The sequence below is a fragment of the Magnolia sinica genome, chromosome 9 (assembly GCF_029962835.1).
Source record: "Magnolia sinica isolate HGM2019 chromosome 9, MsV1, whole genome shotgun sequence".
In the NCBI taxonomy this organism is placed as follows: domain Eukaryota; kingdom Viridiplantae; phylum Streptophyta; class Magnoliopsida; order Magnoliales; family Magnoliaceae; genus Magnolia; species Magnolia sinica.
The window spans coordinates 67,006,140-67,023,941 of record NC_080581.1 but is presented as its reverse complement, the minus strand read 5'-3'; the positions used below and the strand labels follow the sequence as shown (position 1 = coordinate 67,023,941).

The following is a 17,802-nucleotide window of genomic DNA, read 5'->3' as shown; positions in this document are numbered from 1 at the left end:
AGGTTTTCCAGGTTTATAAACAGTAACGACTTCATAAGGACTGAGACCTGTGGACCTAGAGCTGGGCAATGGTCCGGATCGGAACGGATTACGTCCAACCCGATCCTATCGAAATCCTAAAGGCCTGACTCGAACCTGATCCGATTCGAGACTCAATTCGGGTCATCGGACTCAGACAGATCCGATGCATGATTGGCAAGACCCGAACCGAGTCTGACTCGGTCAGGGAAACTGAGTCGGATCGGGTTGGGTACGATTCAGATAGTATGAACGTCAATTCAACTGTTTCATTTGGTGTGGTCCACTTCAGTCTTTAATATACTAAATTTTTGTGCCCATTGTCTAAAATAATATTTTAAAATGGATAAACGGCTCAGATAAAATACATACATCAAGTTGGGCCCCACATTGCTCTAAAAGATTACAATCTACCGTATGGATACTTTTACTGAAATTTAACTTTTGACGTGCAAGGTGCACTGCACGAGATGGCAGTAGCTTGCCTTTCACGCAAGCACAGCGTCCAGCGTAATCAATATTTTATTGACCTTTGTGAGTTCCGTGGGTCTGATCACAGGGTATATGTTATATCCAAACCGTTCATCCATTTGGCGAGTACTTGTTAAGACTTGAGACGAAAAATAAGACAGATCTACCTATCAAGTGGACCACATTAATTGTTTAACAGTGAAAATCATTCTCTGCTGTTATTTGTGGTGTGGTCCACATGATCTTTGGATATTGTTTATTTTTTGCATAATTCTCTACAATTTTCTCTAAAAGCATATTAACGGTGCAGATATAATAAATACATTACTGTGGGGCCATATCACTTTCATCTCCTTTGAACCGTTCGTACAACTCGGAGCTCGAGGTGCGCCAGACGCTGGTACCCTGTACCAGAAACGAACTGGCTACTCCCCTTGCCACCGGCCACTGGTGGTTGATGCTCTGTGGCCCCCGGCATGATGTATGTGTTTCATCCATGCCCTCTATCTATTTTTATAGATCATTTTAGTTATGAGAAAAAAAAATGAGATATATCGAAAGCTCAAGTGGACCACATTATAAGAAACAATGTTAAATGAACGTTAACCATTAAAAACGTTTTGGAGGCCATAAAAGTTTTTGATCAAGCTGATATTTATTATTTCCCTTCATTTGGGTCCTTATGACCTAATCAACGGATTAGATTTCAAATAAACAGTATAGTGGGCCTTAGGAGGATTATAATGGTGGATATCTAATTATTATTGTTTTCCTGTGGTGTGGTCCACTTGATATTTATATCCCTATCATTTTTTTGTATAAAGCCGTGGAATGATATGTAAAATGGATGAACGGAATGGATGAAACACACGTCTCCGGATCGAGTCGAATCGAATCGGGTCAGATCCAATTGGGTCGGATTACGGATAGGGTTGGTTCGAAACGAGAACTATCCGCATCCGACCCGAAAATATTTCGGATCTGACTTATGCTACCCGATCTTGACCATCGGTTCTATTCGAATCAGGTCGGATCCACCGGTTCGGGTACGAAATGCTCAGCTCTATGTGGACCTATCGACAGAACTATTAAACGCAAACTCGACCATAGGTATTACGGTGTCCCATGTTCTGATGTGCTCTATATCCCTCCTACGAGGAGACTCATCCGGTAGATCATTAGGAAAGCTATCACGTAACTCATCCATTATCGGAATGGCCTCAGTGGGTAACTCTACACTAGCGCTTGGTGCACTCTCTCTAGCCACAAGGCCACACACATCGTATCACTCAAAATAGTGGTCTCGATGTCTCTCATGGGGTGGGTGCACGGGTGCACACCCATAATTGATTCCTTCACCAACTCCATTCATTGGTATATCCACTAGGCCACCTGCCTGAGATGGGACACTACCCCAATGGTGGGGTTTGTCTTGGCGATGGTCTTTAGTCGGGTAATGCGTACATCAAGTTGTTCTAAGTATTGGTCCATTTCCAAGCGCTTAATCATAAACTCCAACTTTTGGGACAACTTGTTTAGTGACTCTTGCAATTGTTTCATGTTTAGTGTAGAGTGTCAACCAAAATTCAGCAATATAGTTGTCAAAATATAAGATTTTTAAATTTTTTTTTTTAATTTTTAAAAGAAACAACCTAGTTTCTAAAAACAAAAAAGGAAAGTTTTTAAAACAAGTTGGGAAAGTTTCTAAAAAAAAGCAACCTAGTTTCTAAAAACGAAAAAAGAAAGTTTCTAAGAAAAACAAATTAGGAAAGTTTCTATAAAAAACAAATTAGGAAAGTTTCTAAAAAAAAATAAATTAGGAAAGTTTCTAAAGAAAAGTAACCTAGTTTCTAAAAACGAAAAAGGAAAGTTTCTAAAAACAAATTAGGAAAGTTTCTAAAGAAATAAATTAGGAAAGCTTCTAAAAAAAAATAAATTAAAAAGTTTCTTAAAAAAAACAACCTAGTTTCTAAAGAAAAAGAAAAAGGAAGGTTTCTAAAAATAGAAAGTAAGTTAGTTTCTAAAAAAGAAAAAGAAAAGTAAACTAGTTTCTAAAAAAGAAAAAGGAAAGGAAATTAGTTTCTAAAAACAGATTAAGAAAGTTTCTAAAAAACAGAAAAGGAAAGTTTCTAAACCTAAAAATAGAAAATTAACTTAATTTCTAAAATAATTCAAATAAGGGGATAACAGAAAATTTCAGTAGCTTATGTTAGGGTTTATGGACCTCTAAACAGCCATATATGATGAGAATTGATGCGTAATGGACATAAACAACCAAACCGTAAACATGTAATGATTTCCCCTACAAGAACCCTAGGCTTTGATACCAAATTTGATGTAGGACATAAAAATTAAATATGATATGCAAGATTTTAGGCTTAAGATCACGTTAGTTCAGAAACAATTACACGAATTCCATATCCCACATGAAAGTCCAAACATTCAATTAAGGGGAATCTATGCGGGTCCAGGCCTACACATGATAGGGCTAGATCAATAAAAATTATGAACCAAACGATACTCAAAGATAAGAAATAATCATCCACACATGTATAGTAATCAGTCCTTAATCCAAGGGATCCAGAAATTCTAATTCGGGGAACCCTAGGGTAAGAGATTTGAGTAATTTAGGGTTATGTTTAGGGATTTTGGGTGAAAGCAGAGTGAAAGAGAGGAGAGAGACGAACCAAAGAAGTACCGCACGCGTGGACAACAACAATGTCCCAGACGCACGTGCGTGTGATCCCGGCTGCACATGTGTGGGACCCATTATTCAGAAAAAGGCCACCTTGGCCTTGATCGGCCAGTGATGGACTCCAAAACCCCCAAATCTCAGCTCGATTCGATGTACGGTTTGTGCGTGGTGCTCCGCCGAAGTTTCAGCCCTCTTGTAGGGCCAGATTATGAAATTCTGCTGTGGGGAGGAGATTTGCTGCAATAGATGATTGATTCGAAGTGTAGATGATGGGGTGAGATAAGAAGAAGGGATGGTAGAAGATGGGTAGTAGAGATGGTGATGGATGGGGGCAAATCGGGATAGATGTGGCTTCGTACCACGGTAGTTAACCCTTCGATGAAGGGAGGGCTTCGCACCCAATTAGGTTTCACAACTCAGAGAGTAGGAAAACGCAGAATTTTTATTAATCTTCAAATTCATAAAAAAAAAAAAAAGCTACAAGGGGTGCCTATTTATAAAAAAACCCTATACCCCAAAACTCGCGCCATGTGCGCAACCTATTACTTGGCGATGAAGTAAACCAAAATAAAAACTAATCAAAGAAATCTAAAGCGTCCATGATGTTCTAAATAACATTAATAAGCAAAACCTAAAATATGAAATCAATCTGACTAGTGGACCACGATCACGAGATCCCATGATGGACTTTTCTTGACTATCGGGCCCACTCTTTTGAATCAAAACTTCATCTTCTAGGTAGGAGGCCCTCCCTAGACGTCGTCATCGATCCAGATCGACGGTGGGGCCCTCCTTCTGGCGTATGTGCGTAGGGGGGGCGGTGTGAGTGCGCGTGTGCGCATGATGTCCCCATCAATAATGCTAGTAGTTGGCGGACATTTTTACCCCTGCAATGAGTTGGCAAGAAATTCTAAACTAGGAGAATGTTGATGCATCTGGCCCTTGAATCAGGGTGTTTCTGTCATTTCTAATTTCATGAGAGTATTCTACAATCCTCTCTTCTCTTTGCCTGTAGCCTGCACACAACGCAAAACCCAAGAGATCTGTCTGGGAAAAATACTATGGGACCTGCTGTGATGTTTGCTATGTTCACTCCCTCTGTCAGTTGCAGCTGCTCATGTTAGGTTGTGTGGGCATATCTATAGTCAAGTGTGCCAATGCCAAGGCAATGAGATAGTGAGATAGGGACCCCATCGTTGAGACCAAAGTTACCTAAATCATGGTTTGCTTTGTTATGTGGTACATGAATGGGTATGCAGTACGCTACCTACTCCAATACGTTGTATGCTAGGGGTAGGATCATTTGTGTCACTCCATTGCATACATGGTATATGGAATATAGTTTTATACATGAACTCATATTGTAATTTATAAAATGATGAATGTTATTATAGACCCTACATGCTTAGTGTTATATTATAACTAATAAATGTAAGTTATATTTATTAGTTATAATAAATATAAATGCTTAGTGTTATATTATAACTAACCCCGCATGCTTAGTGCTATATTATAACTAATAACTAAATATAAGTATAAATCTCTACATTGTAAATAGAAATTTGCATTATAACTAATAACTAAATATAAGTATAAATCTCTACATCGTAAATAGAAATTTGCATTATAACTAATAACTAAATATAAATATAAATCTCTACATTGTAAATAGAAATATGCATTTACTTCAATAGCAAAAATAAAGAGCGATTGCTTCAGGCCACTACAAATAGCGATCTGGATTGCAAATGACCCATAATCTAGAACGCTCAATCCATAATGGAAAACATGTGGGATTTCATGTTTTAGGTAACATTGGTTGAAACCACTCCGCTGGCTCTCTCCTTCCTCTCTACATGCCCCCCCCCCCCCCCCCCCCCCACCAGTTCTCTCCTTCCTCTCTGCATGTAGCCCCTATCTAGCCATACCCATACTTTCCAATCACCCACCCACGTGCACGCTCTCTCTCCCTCTCCACATGCTATACCCCCCTAGTGGTTGCATAAAGCTTGTTAAGTCAAAATGAAGGTGGTCTTGTATCTAGTTGTACAGTTCGATCGTGATTGTTGCTTCAATGTTTGTCAATAATAAAGATCTATTAAAGATGAGAAAAGTACTTAAAGAATGATACAAGGAAAAGAGAAAGGAAGAACAATAGGTGGACACACTGGATTAATTGCATCATGGGTTGTGACTGCTAAACCAAGGAGAGCCCTTAATTGCTAGAGAGGTATTATACAATGTATGACCAAGAATTTGTACAATGCATTCAGGTTTTTAGTTTGTACAAGCAGGGCCCATGGTTCACTGATCTAATCTGTTGATATGATAGGCCTTGCTATGGAAGGCCCATGCACCAAGACTTCCATGTTCCAAAAATCCTCCAGATTGGAGTCCTTCCTTGAGATCGTGTGACCTTTCTTAATTGATTGTGAACTTCTGCTGTTTTTTATTTCTTAATCACCTAATTGTCGGCCACATATTTAAGTGTTAAGATTTTTATATTTGGAAGATTTTCTGGTGCATGGGCTATCCACAATGGGCTGTATAATATCAATGGTTTGGATCACTAAACTACACACAGAGAGAGAGAGAGAGAGAGAGAGAGAGAGAGAGGTGAGAACACACACACTCTTACCCCCCATTTATTTTCCATTTTGAATCCTGCGATCTAGATTATTGGTTGTTTGTCCATTCTCTTAGGCAAAAGTGCATTGAAGGGATTTTAATGATAACCGTCTCCTCTTAGCCCAAACCTTAACAAATGCCCAAGGTTGTAGTAACATTGGGAGTGGTTGAAGATAGTGAATGTGCCCTCTATATAAGTGAGGTTCCTTGCTAATCCTCTTCATACGGATCTTTATTAGTACAATATTGATTACGTTATTATAGCAGTGAGATTCACCTGGTGCACTTAAAAGAAATAAAAAAATCACTAATTTAGGTGTTACTAGTGTCAACGGGTTGGGCTTGGGCCTTTTCAAGCTCGACCCACAAAATATAACCTAGGTCTAAGCTAGGCCCTAGCCCGTGATGGGCCAAAACAGATAGACCCGAGCTCAACCCAATATGTCCTTGTTGGGCCCGAGCCCAAGTCCAATCCATATCCAAGCCCTTGTTAGATGTAAGGCTCGCCTTCTCTAGATTGAGAGGGTTTTGGAAACTCTTTGTACTGCAGTTGTTGAAGGTTACGATCAAAGTGTCCCAAATCGGTTACATATCGGCTGTAATAGTAACGACGGTTACCATTATGCAATATAAGGCTTGAAACGGCGGTTACTGTGCGTAACTACTGTTACAGGGCTAAAAGAAAAAAAAGAAAAGAAAAAAAAAACATAATTAATCTTCTTCTTCTTCTTCATCTACTGCTGTGACAACTACTTATTTACTTTAGTATCTTTTTTTTTTTTTTTAAATACTCCGTAGTCATATAGATCTATTGATAAGGTCATATAAACTTGGATGAAGGGAAAACATAGAGTAACTTGATCCAAAAAATCTTTTGGCCCAAGAAGTTTTTAATCGTGTAAATTCAATCCCTACTTTGCAGGGCCCAGTGTTCGAAGTATCGGTATAGCTACAAGTTTCGCTGGTTAGGGATACGGAAACAATATCGATATCACCAATAATATCGTTGATAAGCGGAAATGCGGGGAAATATGGGAAAAACGGTGGAATTTTCAGCGAAACTTCAGGAGATGCCAAAATGGACATAGTTGCATATTTAGAAATTTTAAAGAAAATGCAAAAAGAATGCATATATAACAAGTTTCAATATTAAAAGCATGTGTTGTTGTAAGAAATTAGTCCAACCATCCCATCCAACCTATTTAACCATCCAAACATCCATCGATATTGCAAAGTATCTACAACATGTGATATTTCATCAAGAAATCATCAACAATTGGAAAGGAAACAAAAGATTAGTCTCAATATCACGCATGTTGTGATATCGATAATATCGTGATATTATCAATATTATCAATGGCAAATTGAACACCATATACAACCAATGTTGTCGAATCGCATATGCGATCATGTGCGAGCGCATATGCCAATGTGCATGTGCGATCATGTACGATCGCATATGCCTATGCGCATATAGGCATATGCGATCGCGCAACCGCATATGCAACTGCATATTTTTTATTTTTAGTTTTTGAAATATATATATATATATATATATATATATATATATATATATATATATATATATATATATATATATATATAGTCCTGGTCTCCTGCGCACTGTACCGCATGAGATATTTTACGCACCAACCAACACAAGTAAAAAGGATGGGCTGAGATTAGGCTCCACCATGATGCATTCATGAAATTCACCCCAATCATTAGGTCTGTGATAGAAATTTAGTAGTATATCTTAAAAATTAGGTAGATTCGTGATTTATATCGGTCACACCGAGTGAAACTGTTTGGATAGTTGGCATCCCCTACACTGTTTTTGCTCATGTGGCTCACCAACATTATAAATGTGGCCAATATTTTATACCTATGACTAAATTATTGTCACACACATTATGGATGGAGCGGATTCAAATAAACATCAAGGTGGGCCAACCCCTAGCCGACTCAGTAGTGGTTGGGATACATCAGAGATGTGGATTGCATGCCGACCTTGTCAGTAACTAACAACCTTTCTACTGGTTGGTGCTAGTGGGCCAAACGATGATGTATATATTTAATCCAAGTTGTCCATCCATTTTTCTAGCTCAATATATGGTATGATCCCAAAAATGCATAAGATCCAAATTTAAAGTGGACCACACCACATGAAAATAGTGGTGACTAAATGGATTAAACGCCCATCATTAAAATTTTTTAGGTATAGTTTATCTGCCATCCAACCTATTGATTAGGTCATAGAGACTTGGATGAAGGAAAAACACAAATATTAGCTTGACCCAAAGCTTACTTTGGTCCAAAGAATTTTTAATGATGGGCTTTCCAGCAATCTTTCTTGTGGCATGGTCCACTTGATATTTGGATATGACTCTTTTTTTGGAACATGTCACACATTCAGCTGGAAAAATAAATGGACGGCTTAGATTAAACACATACATCATTGTTGGGCCAACTAGCACCAACCAGCTGTTAGGTGGCTGATGGCTGTCACGGCATCTAATCCACAACCTAGGACAACGTCCCAACCAATACTGGGTCAACTGGAGGTGGGCCCACCTTGACATGTATGTAAAATCCACTCCAACCATAATGGGTCAATATGATAATTTAGGGGTATTGATCTGACATCAGCCACATCTATAATTCTAGTGGGCCACATGAGTGGAAACCGTGTATGGAACACCTACTATCAAAATAACTTCACTTGGTGTGATCAACATAAATCAGGTATGGGTCTAATGTTTGGTCTCCATGAATTAACCTCTACGAGGCAATTAATGGATGGAATGGATTTTACATAAACATTATGGTGAGCCTTGTAAAAATTCAAAGGCAGGCTTGACCTCTCTTAGTACTTTCTATTTTGTGGCCTAGTAAATCACAAATCAGCCATATTTTTTGCACCCTACGGTTCAATTGATATCATGGACTGAATTGTTGGAATGGATCACAGGAAAACATTATTGTGAGGCTCACTTACAACACACTTGTTTAAGTTGGCATGACCGGTGGTATTTTGGTGCGCAAAAGTTCTCCTGCGGTACAGTGCGCAGGAGACCATTACTCTCTCTCTCTCTCTCTCTCTCTCTCTCTCTCTCTCTATATATATATATATATATAATAGGGAAAAATTCAAAAAAATGTAAAAAAATATACGAAACTAAGGTGAACTTTTCTAAGTTAATAGATAACTAATTTTACATATTTAAAATACATTTGAGAGATAAAATCAATTAAACTATGAATTAAACATCAAGTCATCCACATTTAACAATATAATTAACAAGAAGTAACAAAAAAAATCAACAAGCTATTTATTTATTATTGTAGAAGAACAACAAGCTATCTTCCTTGAAACTTGAAAGTGCTTGAATCTTGATATTCCAATTTCCAAGAGAGGGAATGTAGGAGAGAGAGAGATTAAGATTACTTGGAAGTAGGAAATACAAGAGAGATAGAGAGAGATTAAGACCACTTGTAATAAAGAAATGTAACAGAAAAATAGAGTTTGAGAGTTTTGGAGTGAGAATATTGCAAATGGAGGAGATTTGAAAGCCTTTTTATAGGCAAAATGTTGTTTCTTTGTAAAATAAAAATAAAAATAATTCAATGTGCCATGGAAAATATGCGATCGCATATTTTCCGCATGTGCCATGATCGCATATGCGATTTGCATATGGATATGCGCATATGCAGTTGCACATGACAACACTGCATACAACCATGTGCCTATGAAAAAGAAATTGATTTTTTTTTTCTAATAAACAAAATTGTGATGATATCAATATGTTGGCGATATTATTGAAATATCGTCGATACACTTATGATACAAGCATTACCTAGAATTTACGTAGTCGACAATATTGGCGATACATTGGCAATATTGATATGTTGGCGATACTTAGCGATACATTGCTAATACCTGAAATTTCTGATAATACCGTTGTTATTAGTATCGCTACCTGTGTTATTAGTATCGCTGCGCTGGAGATAAAGATAATATTGGAGATATTTTGATAATATCGGAGATAATACGAACAATGGCGGGGCCCCACATTCAGGGCATCACTCACTATGGTCCACTTGAGATTTAGATTTGTTTGTTTTTTGGGACCATGCCTTAAAATGAAATGGCAAAACAACTTAACGACATGGATATAAAATTACATTGAGATGGGCCCCACATTCAGGGCCTCACCCACTAGTGGTCCACTTGAGAACAGGATCTGCCTCATTTTTTGACCATGTCGTAAAATGAGTGGGCAAAACGGATGAACAACATGGATATATAATACATGCATCGAGGTGGGCTCACATACATAGCCCTAAAAAATTATACAAGTGGCATATATTAACTCAAAATTAATTAATTAAATTGTGGACCGTTGTTGTTAAGTCACAATCCAAAAATTAAATTTTTTTGGATAAGTTCCAATATAATTTTGAACATGTTTAAAGTAGTGCAATGGTCCGCCAAATCAGCCCGAAATCGACAACACTATTTACCTGAATTTAATTTCAATTTTTTTCTTAAGATCAATTGGGAAAAATGATTTCAAAAGTCCCTAACCTCTGTATGTTGAAATGAAATGTATGAGAGTCGTGAGGTATGTAATACACCAATACTATAAATAATAATAAAACCTATAAATATGAGATGTTTTGGTATTACATTCATTCTAATAAATTTATATTGATATGATATAATTAAATAATTAAATATAAAAGATTTGCAGTTAATTCTAAGTTGTCAGGTTCATAAATTCATTAGATGGTTCGATACCACATTCTTACTAAAGATTGGACCGTTACACTACATGTTCAAAAGTATAAATGAATGCATGTTTGGAATATTTACAATTTTCCGCATTTTCTGGATATTTACAGGACACCTTGGTTACGACCCTTGAACATTTGTAATTATGTCAATGCTGGATGATAATGTATGTTTGTAACTTAGTATTACACCATTTACAAAGTGGTGGTGACTCTTCAATCGTAGACAGTATAGTTGTACAAAAATCCAAACTGTTCAAATCGCTGACCCAACCATGGGTGGAGCATAAAAGAATGCTAAGAATTGTAGCAATCCAATTTCATATGTATCTGTAAGTGGACTTTAACTTCTATAAACAGTCTCGTCCCTCAGTTTTTGCGTACCACTGATTGGATTGTTTTGATCATTGGATCGTTAGTGTTTTTTTTCCCCCTTCCAGGCAGCCTACGAAGAGTGGACCTAATGGATGGTGCGGATAGGTTATCTAGGGCTAATGCAACTAAGTGCATGATAAGGTTTCCAAACACCTAACCCACTAGAGTGTCTCTATACATACAATATTACATTCTTTAAATGGGTTGGGCCGGATCGGGCTCGGGCTGGGCTGACAGACTTTTATATGGAGCTCGAGCTTGTTCCAAACAACAAATAGGCTTGCATTTTGGGCCTGGGCCTGGTCTTTGGGCCTGATATGCTTGAAGGGGGCTTGGCACTGAAGCTCGATCGGCCAGCCCAGCCCATTGACAGCCCTAAATAGCATGTTGTTTTTACACACAATGAGTTGTCACACAGATTGATGATTGTTGCAGTCTTTAAACTTGTGTATCGTCAGATCTTGTGAACTGTTCTACTGACCGTTGATCTGGGTGATTAGGGAGATATCCCAATTTAAGAACCTGGCTTTTGCTGTGATTTGTGTGGTGGCTTTTGGGAAAGCCATTTACCCAGATTATTTGTTGGCAAGCTGCAAACATTAGGCAACTTTTATATAGAGCCCTGGTAAACTGCTCATTCAGTATGTTATTTGATGATAACATTATGAAGCATCTCCCCCTCCCCTCTAGGAATAGGTTTGAAGCAATGTGGCTGAGTCATATGAACTTCAACACCCTTGCTTACCATTCAGGGAAAAATGAGGATCATCTCACTGATTGAACAAGGAATTTTTTTTGTACATTCTGCACTAGTCTAGAATAGTCAAAAGGACAGTCAAAATCATCCAAATTGCCCTAGTCTGAAATCCTTCGTCCAAGACGCTTTGGATTCTCGTAGTCAAAGATGTCACTACAAAGACGACCACTTGTTTTATTGCCATCCTGGATGACAGATTTTTGGTGCCCTTAAAGAACATAGGACCTTGGAAATCTCTAGGTTTGGATCTATAGTTGGCAATATCTTGATGAGGCTCCAAGACCAACTGGGTTCATGGTGGCTTTTTTCAAATCTTGTTTGAACATTGTCAAGTCACACCCTATCTTGTATAAGTCATTGGCGATCGCAATAGCTTCTTTATTTACATGAAGAAATAAACTGAGATCCTTTCAATTCTCTAATTTCTTCAATCCATTGAGTGAGGTGCCATGGATAGGCATTAGAAGAATTGGCCCATCTAATTGCGTTCATTGGAGCCACCTTTGACAAGTGTAGGGGGATCAACCTGATAAACTAACTCTTTCATACCAACACAGAGTGCGCACCTCTACTTTATTAGAGTCAACTGTACCAATTAACCCATATGCCCCTTGGACTCATCCATTCTGTTTGACATAATTCCCTCACTTGAGTTAAACTCTGGTTACCTTTTGGGCTTCCATCGAAATCGAGCTTCCACATATTGCTAAGCAGAGGTTTCCACTTTCCATGCACACCGAGGCTTCTATGCCACGCACTTAGTGACTATTACCATGATTGACCCTCTATAATGGTCACCTTTGAACCCTTTGCAAGGTGTCCCAGGACATGAATTTTTCTTATACCAACTCAGCCATTGAAGTAATAATCCCCAAATTTTTATTTTTTATTTTTTACAAAAGGTTCAATTGTTCTGATCTCTACAAATCAACTACCCGACTGCTGACAGAGACAATTGCTAGGAAATCTCGCCGTTCCTCAAACTAAAGCCAATGTTTCAGGCCTTAAAAGGTCTTTGGCCGAATCCTATGTCCCCCAAAGAGGCTGAGAATGGAATACAGAATTAGCTCAAGGGTAGGGTATGCAAAAAATGGTTACATAACGTCTATTATGGAAAAATGACCCGTCCGTTACATTCCAATATTGTTTTTTCAAAAAAAAAAAAAAAAAAAGAAGAAAAAAAAAAGAAGAAAAAAGAAAGAAAAGAAGCAAGAAATAAAATAGGGCGTAATGGCTGTTACAGCTAATGTTGCTATATTATTGAATATCTTGCTCAAGGGGGTGATGGGATCAATAATTTTAAATTTCAGGGATATTTTGTTAGTGTTATGAAGATTCTTGATGGGATGCTCATACCAAGTGGAAGTGTTGATTGGAGGGGGAGCAGCAGTACCCCTTAGCTTCTTTCCATTGAAGATGAACATAGTGAAGGCATTCGATCATTTCAATTAGTCCTCTTTGACCTTCTTATAAAAAGGACTAAACGACTCCCCAAGTTGACCTTCTCATAAAAAGGACTCAACAACTTGGACTGGCTTCCTTTGCCCCAAGTTGGGCTGATTCGCCCGGATCAGTATTGAATCAGCCCAACTCACCTGACTCGGGAGTGATGGGGTGTGTGGAGTGACTCATGGTATTGAACCAGATTGGGTCGTAGCAAGTCTGAGTCGCATTGGACTTCCGAGTCTTAAAACCATGGCTTTGGGAGAATCATCCCGACTCACTGGAGTCTGGATTGATACACATGCATGTGTATTATAGGGATCTCTTCATGAGCAGACTGGTCATGCCTTTTGGCATACGTCCCTAAGTAACTCACCCAGGTTGGTGTCATCTGAGTAAGGCCTAAGATCATTTGACCAATTTTCATGTAGGAAAACAATTACACGGTTGACTTGTGGTATTGAACTAGATCGCGTCCTACAGAGTCCAAGTCTTAAAACCATGTGTTTGGGAGAAATGGACTAAATGTATGGATGGTTGTATTTCTTCCAAAAGTTACACGATGTGTGCAGCAAAGCAGCCACAAATTCGAGTGTGGGAGTGGGAAAATGTGTTTTAAAATGTTAGTAATGATAAACAACTAGGAATCAGGAGCACGAGTTAGAAGCATGATACAAAGTGGGAGCAACACTGAGTTAGAATAATCGTGCAACTAAGTATTGTCATCAGCTCCTTTTACCATGCTCTTCAAAATTGTACCCTTAAGAGGACTGTTCAAAAGCTTGAGGGGTCCTCAAGTTGATTCTTTTCTTTTACTTTTCTCGATTTTGAAGGTCTAAGCAAACTTATTTGAGAGGATTCCACATATATATTCTTTTGTGGTTTTGGGCATATTTACGGCAATGTTTTAAATATCGACGATATTGGCCGATATATCTTGTATCCGACCCGTGCGATATGAAACGCACAGGTAGCGCCGATATATCTCACATGTTCGATCCGGTGAGCATTTTCATTTTTCAATCCTTTTTTTTTTGTTTGTTGAAATTATATTAAATCGGTGTCGAATGGTTCTTCACATTGGTTCAGTTGGAGCTTTGATTTCGATATCTATTGGTTCTTCACATTCTTCATGTTTTTTTTTTTTTTTTGGTTCAAAATCTTCCTCCGACCAGCTGTCAATTGAGACTAATTATGACGTATTTAGGAGTATTTGATGAAATGAGCATCACATACACTCTAATTTCAAAATTTGATTGTAGGGGAAAATTTTGGAAAATTTTTTCCCAAATTGCTTGCAATGTTGTACTCCGAACATGAAATCAAGCATGTATGAGGGCTGATTTGCTGATTTGTTAAGTCTTTGTCAATTTTTGGAAAATAAAAATAATTTTTAATAAAAAAATTATAAAAATAATAATATTATTTTTCAAAAATTTTCTTCAACTAGCTGTCAATTAAGACTAATTTTGAAGTATTTAGGAGTGTTTGATGAAATGATCATCACATACACTCTAATGTTGTGAATTCAATTTGAATATAGTTACATTAGTTACGACAGATAGCTAGGACCTTATACAAAAGAAACCTATTATGTACACTTCTTTTTGAGCTTTTATGATTTTGAATGTGTGTATTAATGTCTTTTTTTAACAATCACTGAAGTTTCATTGAAAACTTCAACCATTTCCGCAATGTTTCCCTTTAAGTGCGATAAATTAGCTGATACAAACGATATATCCCATGCGATAACCAATACGTATCTGTATCCTAAGGATGTGATGCATAACACAATACCGAAAATTTGAACACTGATTTATGGTGGTGTAACGATCTGCTCTTTTGTAAGAATGTTCTCCTCTCAGCATGTATTATGATTTTATCTACTTGACAGGATTTGATTAACCCCAAATTGGCCCGAAATTCATGCAAGTTATTGCACTCATTCTGGTAATGCACATTCCTAAGCATTTGAATCATTCCCCTATGTTAATAAAATTAAATTCGGATGAATAATGTCGCTGATTTAGGGACCTGTCCAATGTCCGCAAATGGACCCAAATTCATGTAATCTATAGCTCTTATCCCACTAATGCAGTCGGCCTGAAATTATGATTAGTTTATCACCCGAGTATTAGATTGATGAGCATTTATTGATAAAGAATGCAAAATATCCAATGGTCCTATTTCAACAAACAAGTGTCCCTATGTCAACAGTTAGAATCATTGAAGCAATCTGATTCTGGGTTTGTTATAATAGTGGACCCCACATTTTTATCGGTTTAGTTTTCTTTAATATGTGCCATGTGTACAATTTTTGAGTGCAAGTGGATCCAAGCGTCATGTGCGGCCAGAGTATCATCTCTCATACTCTCTTTTAATGACAGACCTCAAGTTCAAACAGTTGGACTATAAGTTACCATCCAGCTAGTGGATAACTTCGAACCTTTCATGTGTGTGCAACATCCAATCCATCCAGTAGGCTGAAGCCAACAAGAGGATTACCTTGCACACAAATCTACTATTTCAACTCATCAAGTGGACCACACTTGTATTTTTCTATTTATCAATATCTATATATCTTTTGATGGTGTGGCCCACAAGATGAGTTAATAGTGCTGATTTATACACCATATGATCTTCATGGTGGTGCCAACGTATTGGAAGGGTTGGATTTCACAGGCACTCAGCAGATTGGAAGTTATCACTCGATGGACCATAACTTGTGGTCTGATCGGTTGGGGGAGAGAGAGTCTTCAGTAGCCTTCAATCTGAACCAAGTCACTCTGAACTGGTGTAGTTCTTGGTCTTCAATACGCATGGCAAAACCATTGAAGACTACTTCCTCTCATCTTCTTACCCATTGGGGCCACCCTACGTTCCCTCGAATATTTGTTTATTTCTAATTCTATCCTTTCCCACTCATCCATCTCAACATCCTGATTTCAGCTACACTCATCCTATGATCGTGCTTATCCTTGACTGCCCCGGCATTCTGTCCTATAAACATGGCTGGTCTTATAGTTGGTTCTATAGCTGTTGTATAAAATCTCCTCTGCAATTTGATTGTTATGCCCAAAAGGAACATCTCGTCTTCATCTGTCAGCTCTAATACTATGCCCAACATTCTATGGCCGGTCTTCAATTTGATTAATGAATTCCTTCGCTTGTGCAAAAAAAAGTCCAATCATCTTATATCCCAATGGAAGGCACCTTTTTCTAGGGTAGATTCATCGCTCAGCTAACATTCTTCTTGCTAAGAAATTAGCTGACATTTTGGACAAAAAGAGGAAATGTGTGCATGTATTTTAAGATTAACTTGAAGATGACCTATTTCTCTACATATATTTCCATCCCTCTTATAGTCTCTGTGTGTGTGTGTGTGTGTGGCATGGAAATGTAGTAATTTTTTGGGGCTTTGATTATTACAATTCTGGGCGTTACAGTGGAAATAACTCATTCTAGCTTTTGACATTTACAAAAGTAAAACAGCTCACATTTCAAAGCTTGAAATGTTTGCAAAATGCTGCTTTAAAACACACTTCTAATGCAAATCTCATGCATTTCTTGCCTGCTTTATATTTCTTTTCCGTGTTTTAATATCTCACAATCCTTTCACACTTATGTTTCTTCAGTTTGCTGTTTCCACTGTGATAACTATTGTTGGAATGCAATTTCATTAATTTCGTCTCTATTTGGTGCATGGTTTGCAGGGCACAGAAGGCATCAATGACTACGGAATTGATAAATTGATCCAGATAGCTGCATCCCAACTTAGCGACCAGCTTCCCGAGTCAAGGGAGGCTGCTCGCACCCTTGCTTTGGAACTGCAGACTGTATACGAGAAATCCCACGTCCCACAACCGGCAGAATCCGAGCAACCGGCAGAATCTGAGCAACCGGCTGCAGATTCTTGGGTGGACTTCTGCCAAGCGAAGCTGTCGCCATTGAGTGCACAGGCCATTATTCGTGTTACCTCGATTCCAAGAGAGGGTCTGGTTGTTGGTTCCTAATGTCGAAGGTACTGCATGCCCTAGAATATGAGCTTTCCCATGATTTTATACTCATTTAAGGTTTTTATTCATCTTCCCTACAAGAATATGAGCCTGTCTTTTGTTGTTTCACCTGTAAATGTTGTGATGAAGTGAGATACATTTATGATTCATTTTGATGGATGCATAGTGCTGGAGTTGTATGTCTCTGTTCCGGGTAATGTTGAAATTTCATATAGATTACCCTTCTGCCATTTCTTTTGTTATATCGATATCACCGATAAAAAACATATTCGTGTTTCTTGATTTCCGGTCTTCACCTGGGAGATGATAAGAGTCCTCAGCGGCAAACACTGAAATCCTCGTGCGTTTGTCGCAGAGTGGGACCTGTAATTCCTCTTTTCCAATTGCTTGCTGTTTTGAATCACTTTTGCTCTTGTTTCTTTCTGTATGTAATTCTCGAGGCCCATTGCAATTTGTGCTATGGGAAATTCAAGATGTAGTAATTCATGGCACGTGCCATTGCGCTAATGCATGCGGGGTCTCGGTCATTCAGGAGGTAGGGGACATGCATGGACTGACCCAAAAATCCTGGGCTGTACTTTGTCAAATGGTTCATTTTCATTCAT

The 17,802-nt window shown here is 38.1% G+C and overlaps 1 protein-coding gene across 1 annotated transcript in view; it reads left to right on the top strand.

The window, feature by feature from the left end:
• LOC131255579 (uncharacterized) overlaps positions 1–17,427 on the top strand; it is a 34,258-nt gene extending 16,831 nt beyond the window's left edge. Inside the window, exon 6 of the mRNA XM_058256329.1 lies at positions 16,895–17,427. Coding sequence (XP_058112312.1) covers positions 16,895–17,194 — 300 coding nt within the window. The 3' untranslated portion in view covers positions 17,195–17,427. The remainder of the gene's footprint in view (positions 1–16,894) is intronic.
• Positions 17,428–17,802: the final 375 nt, after the last annotated feature.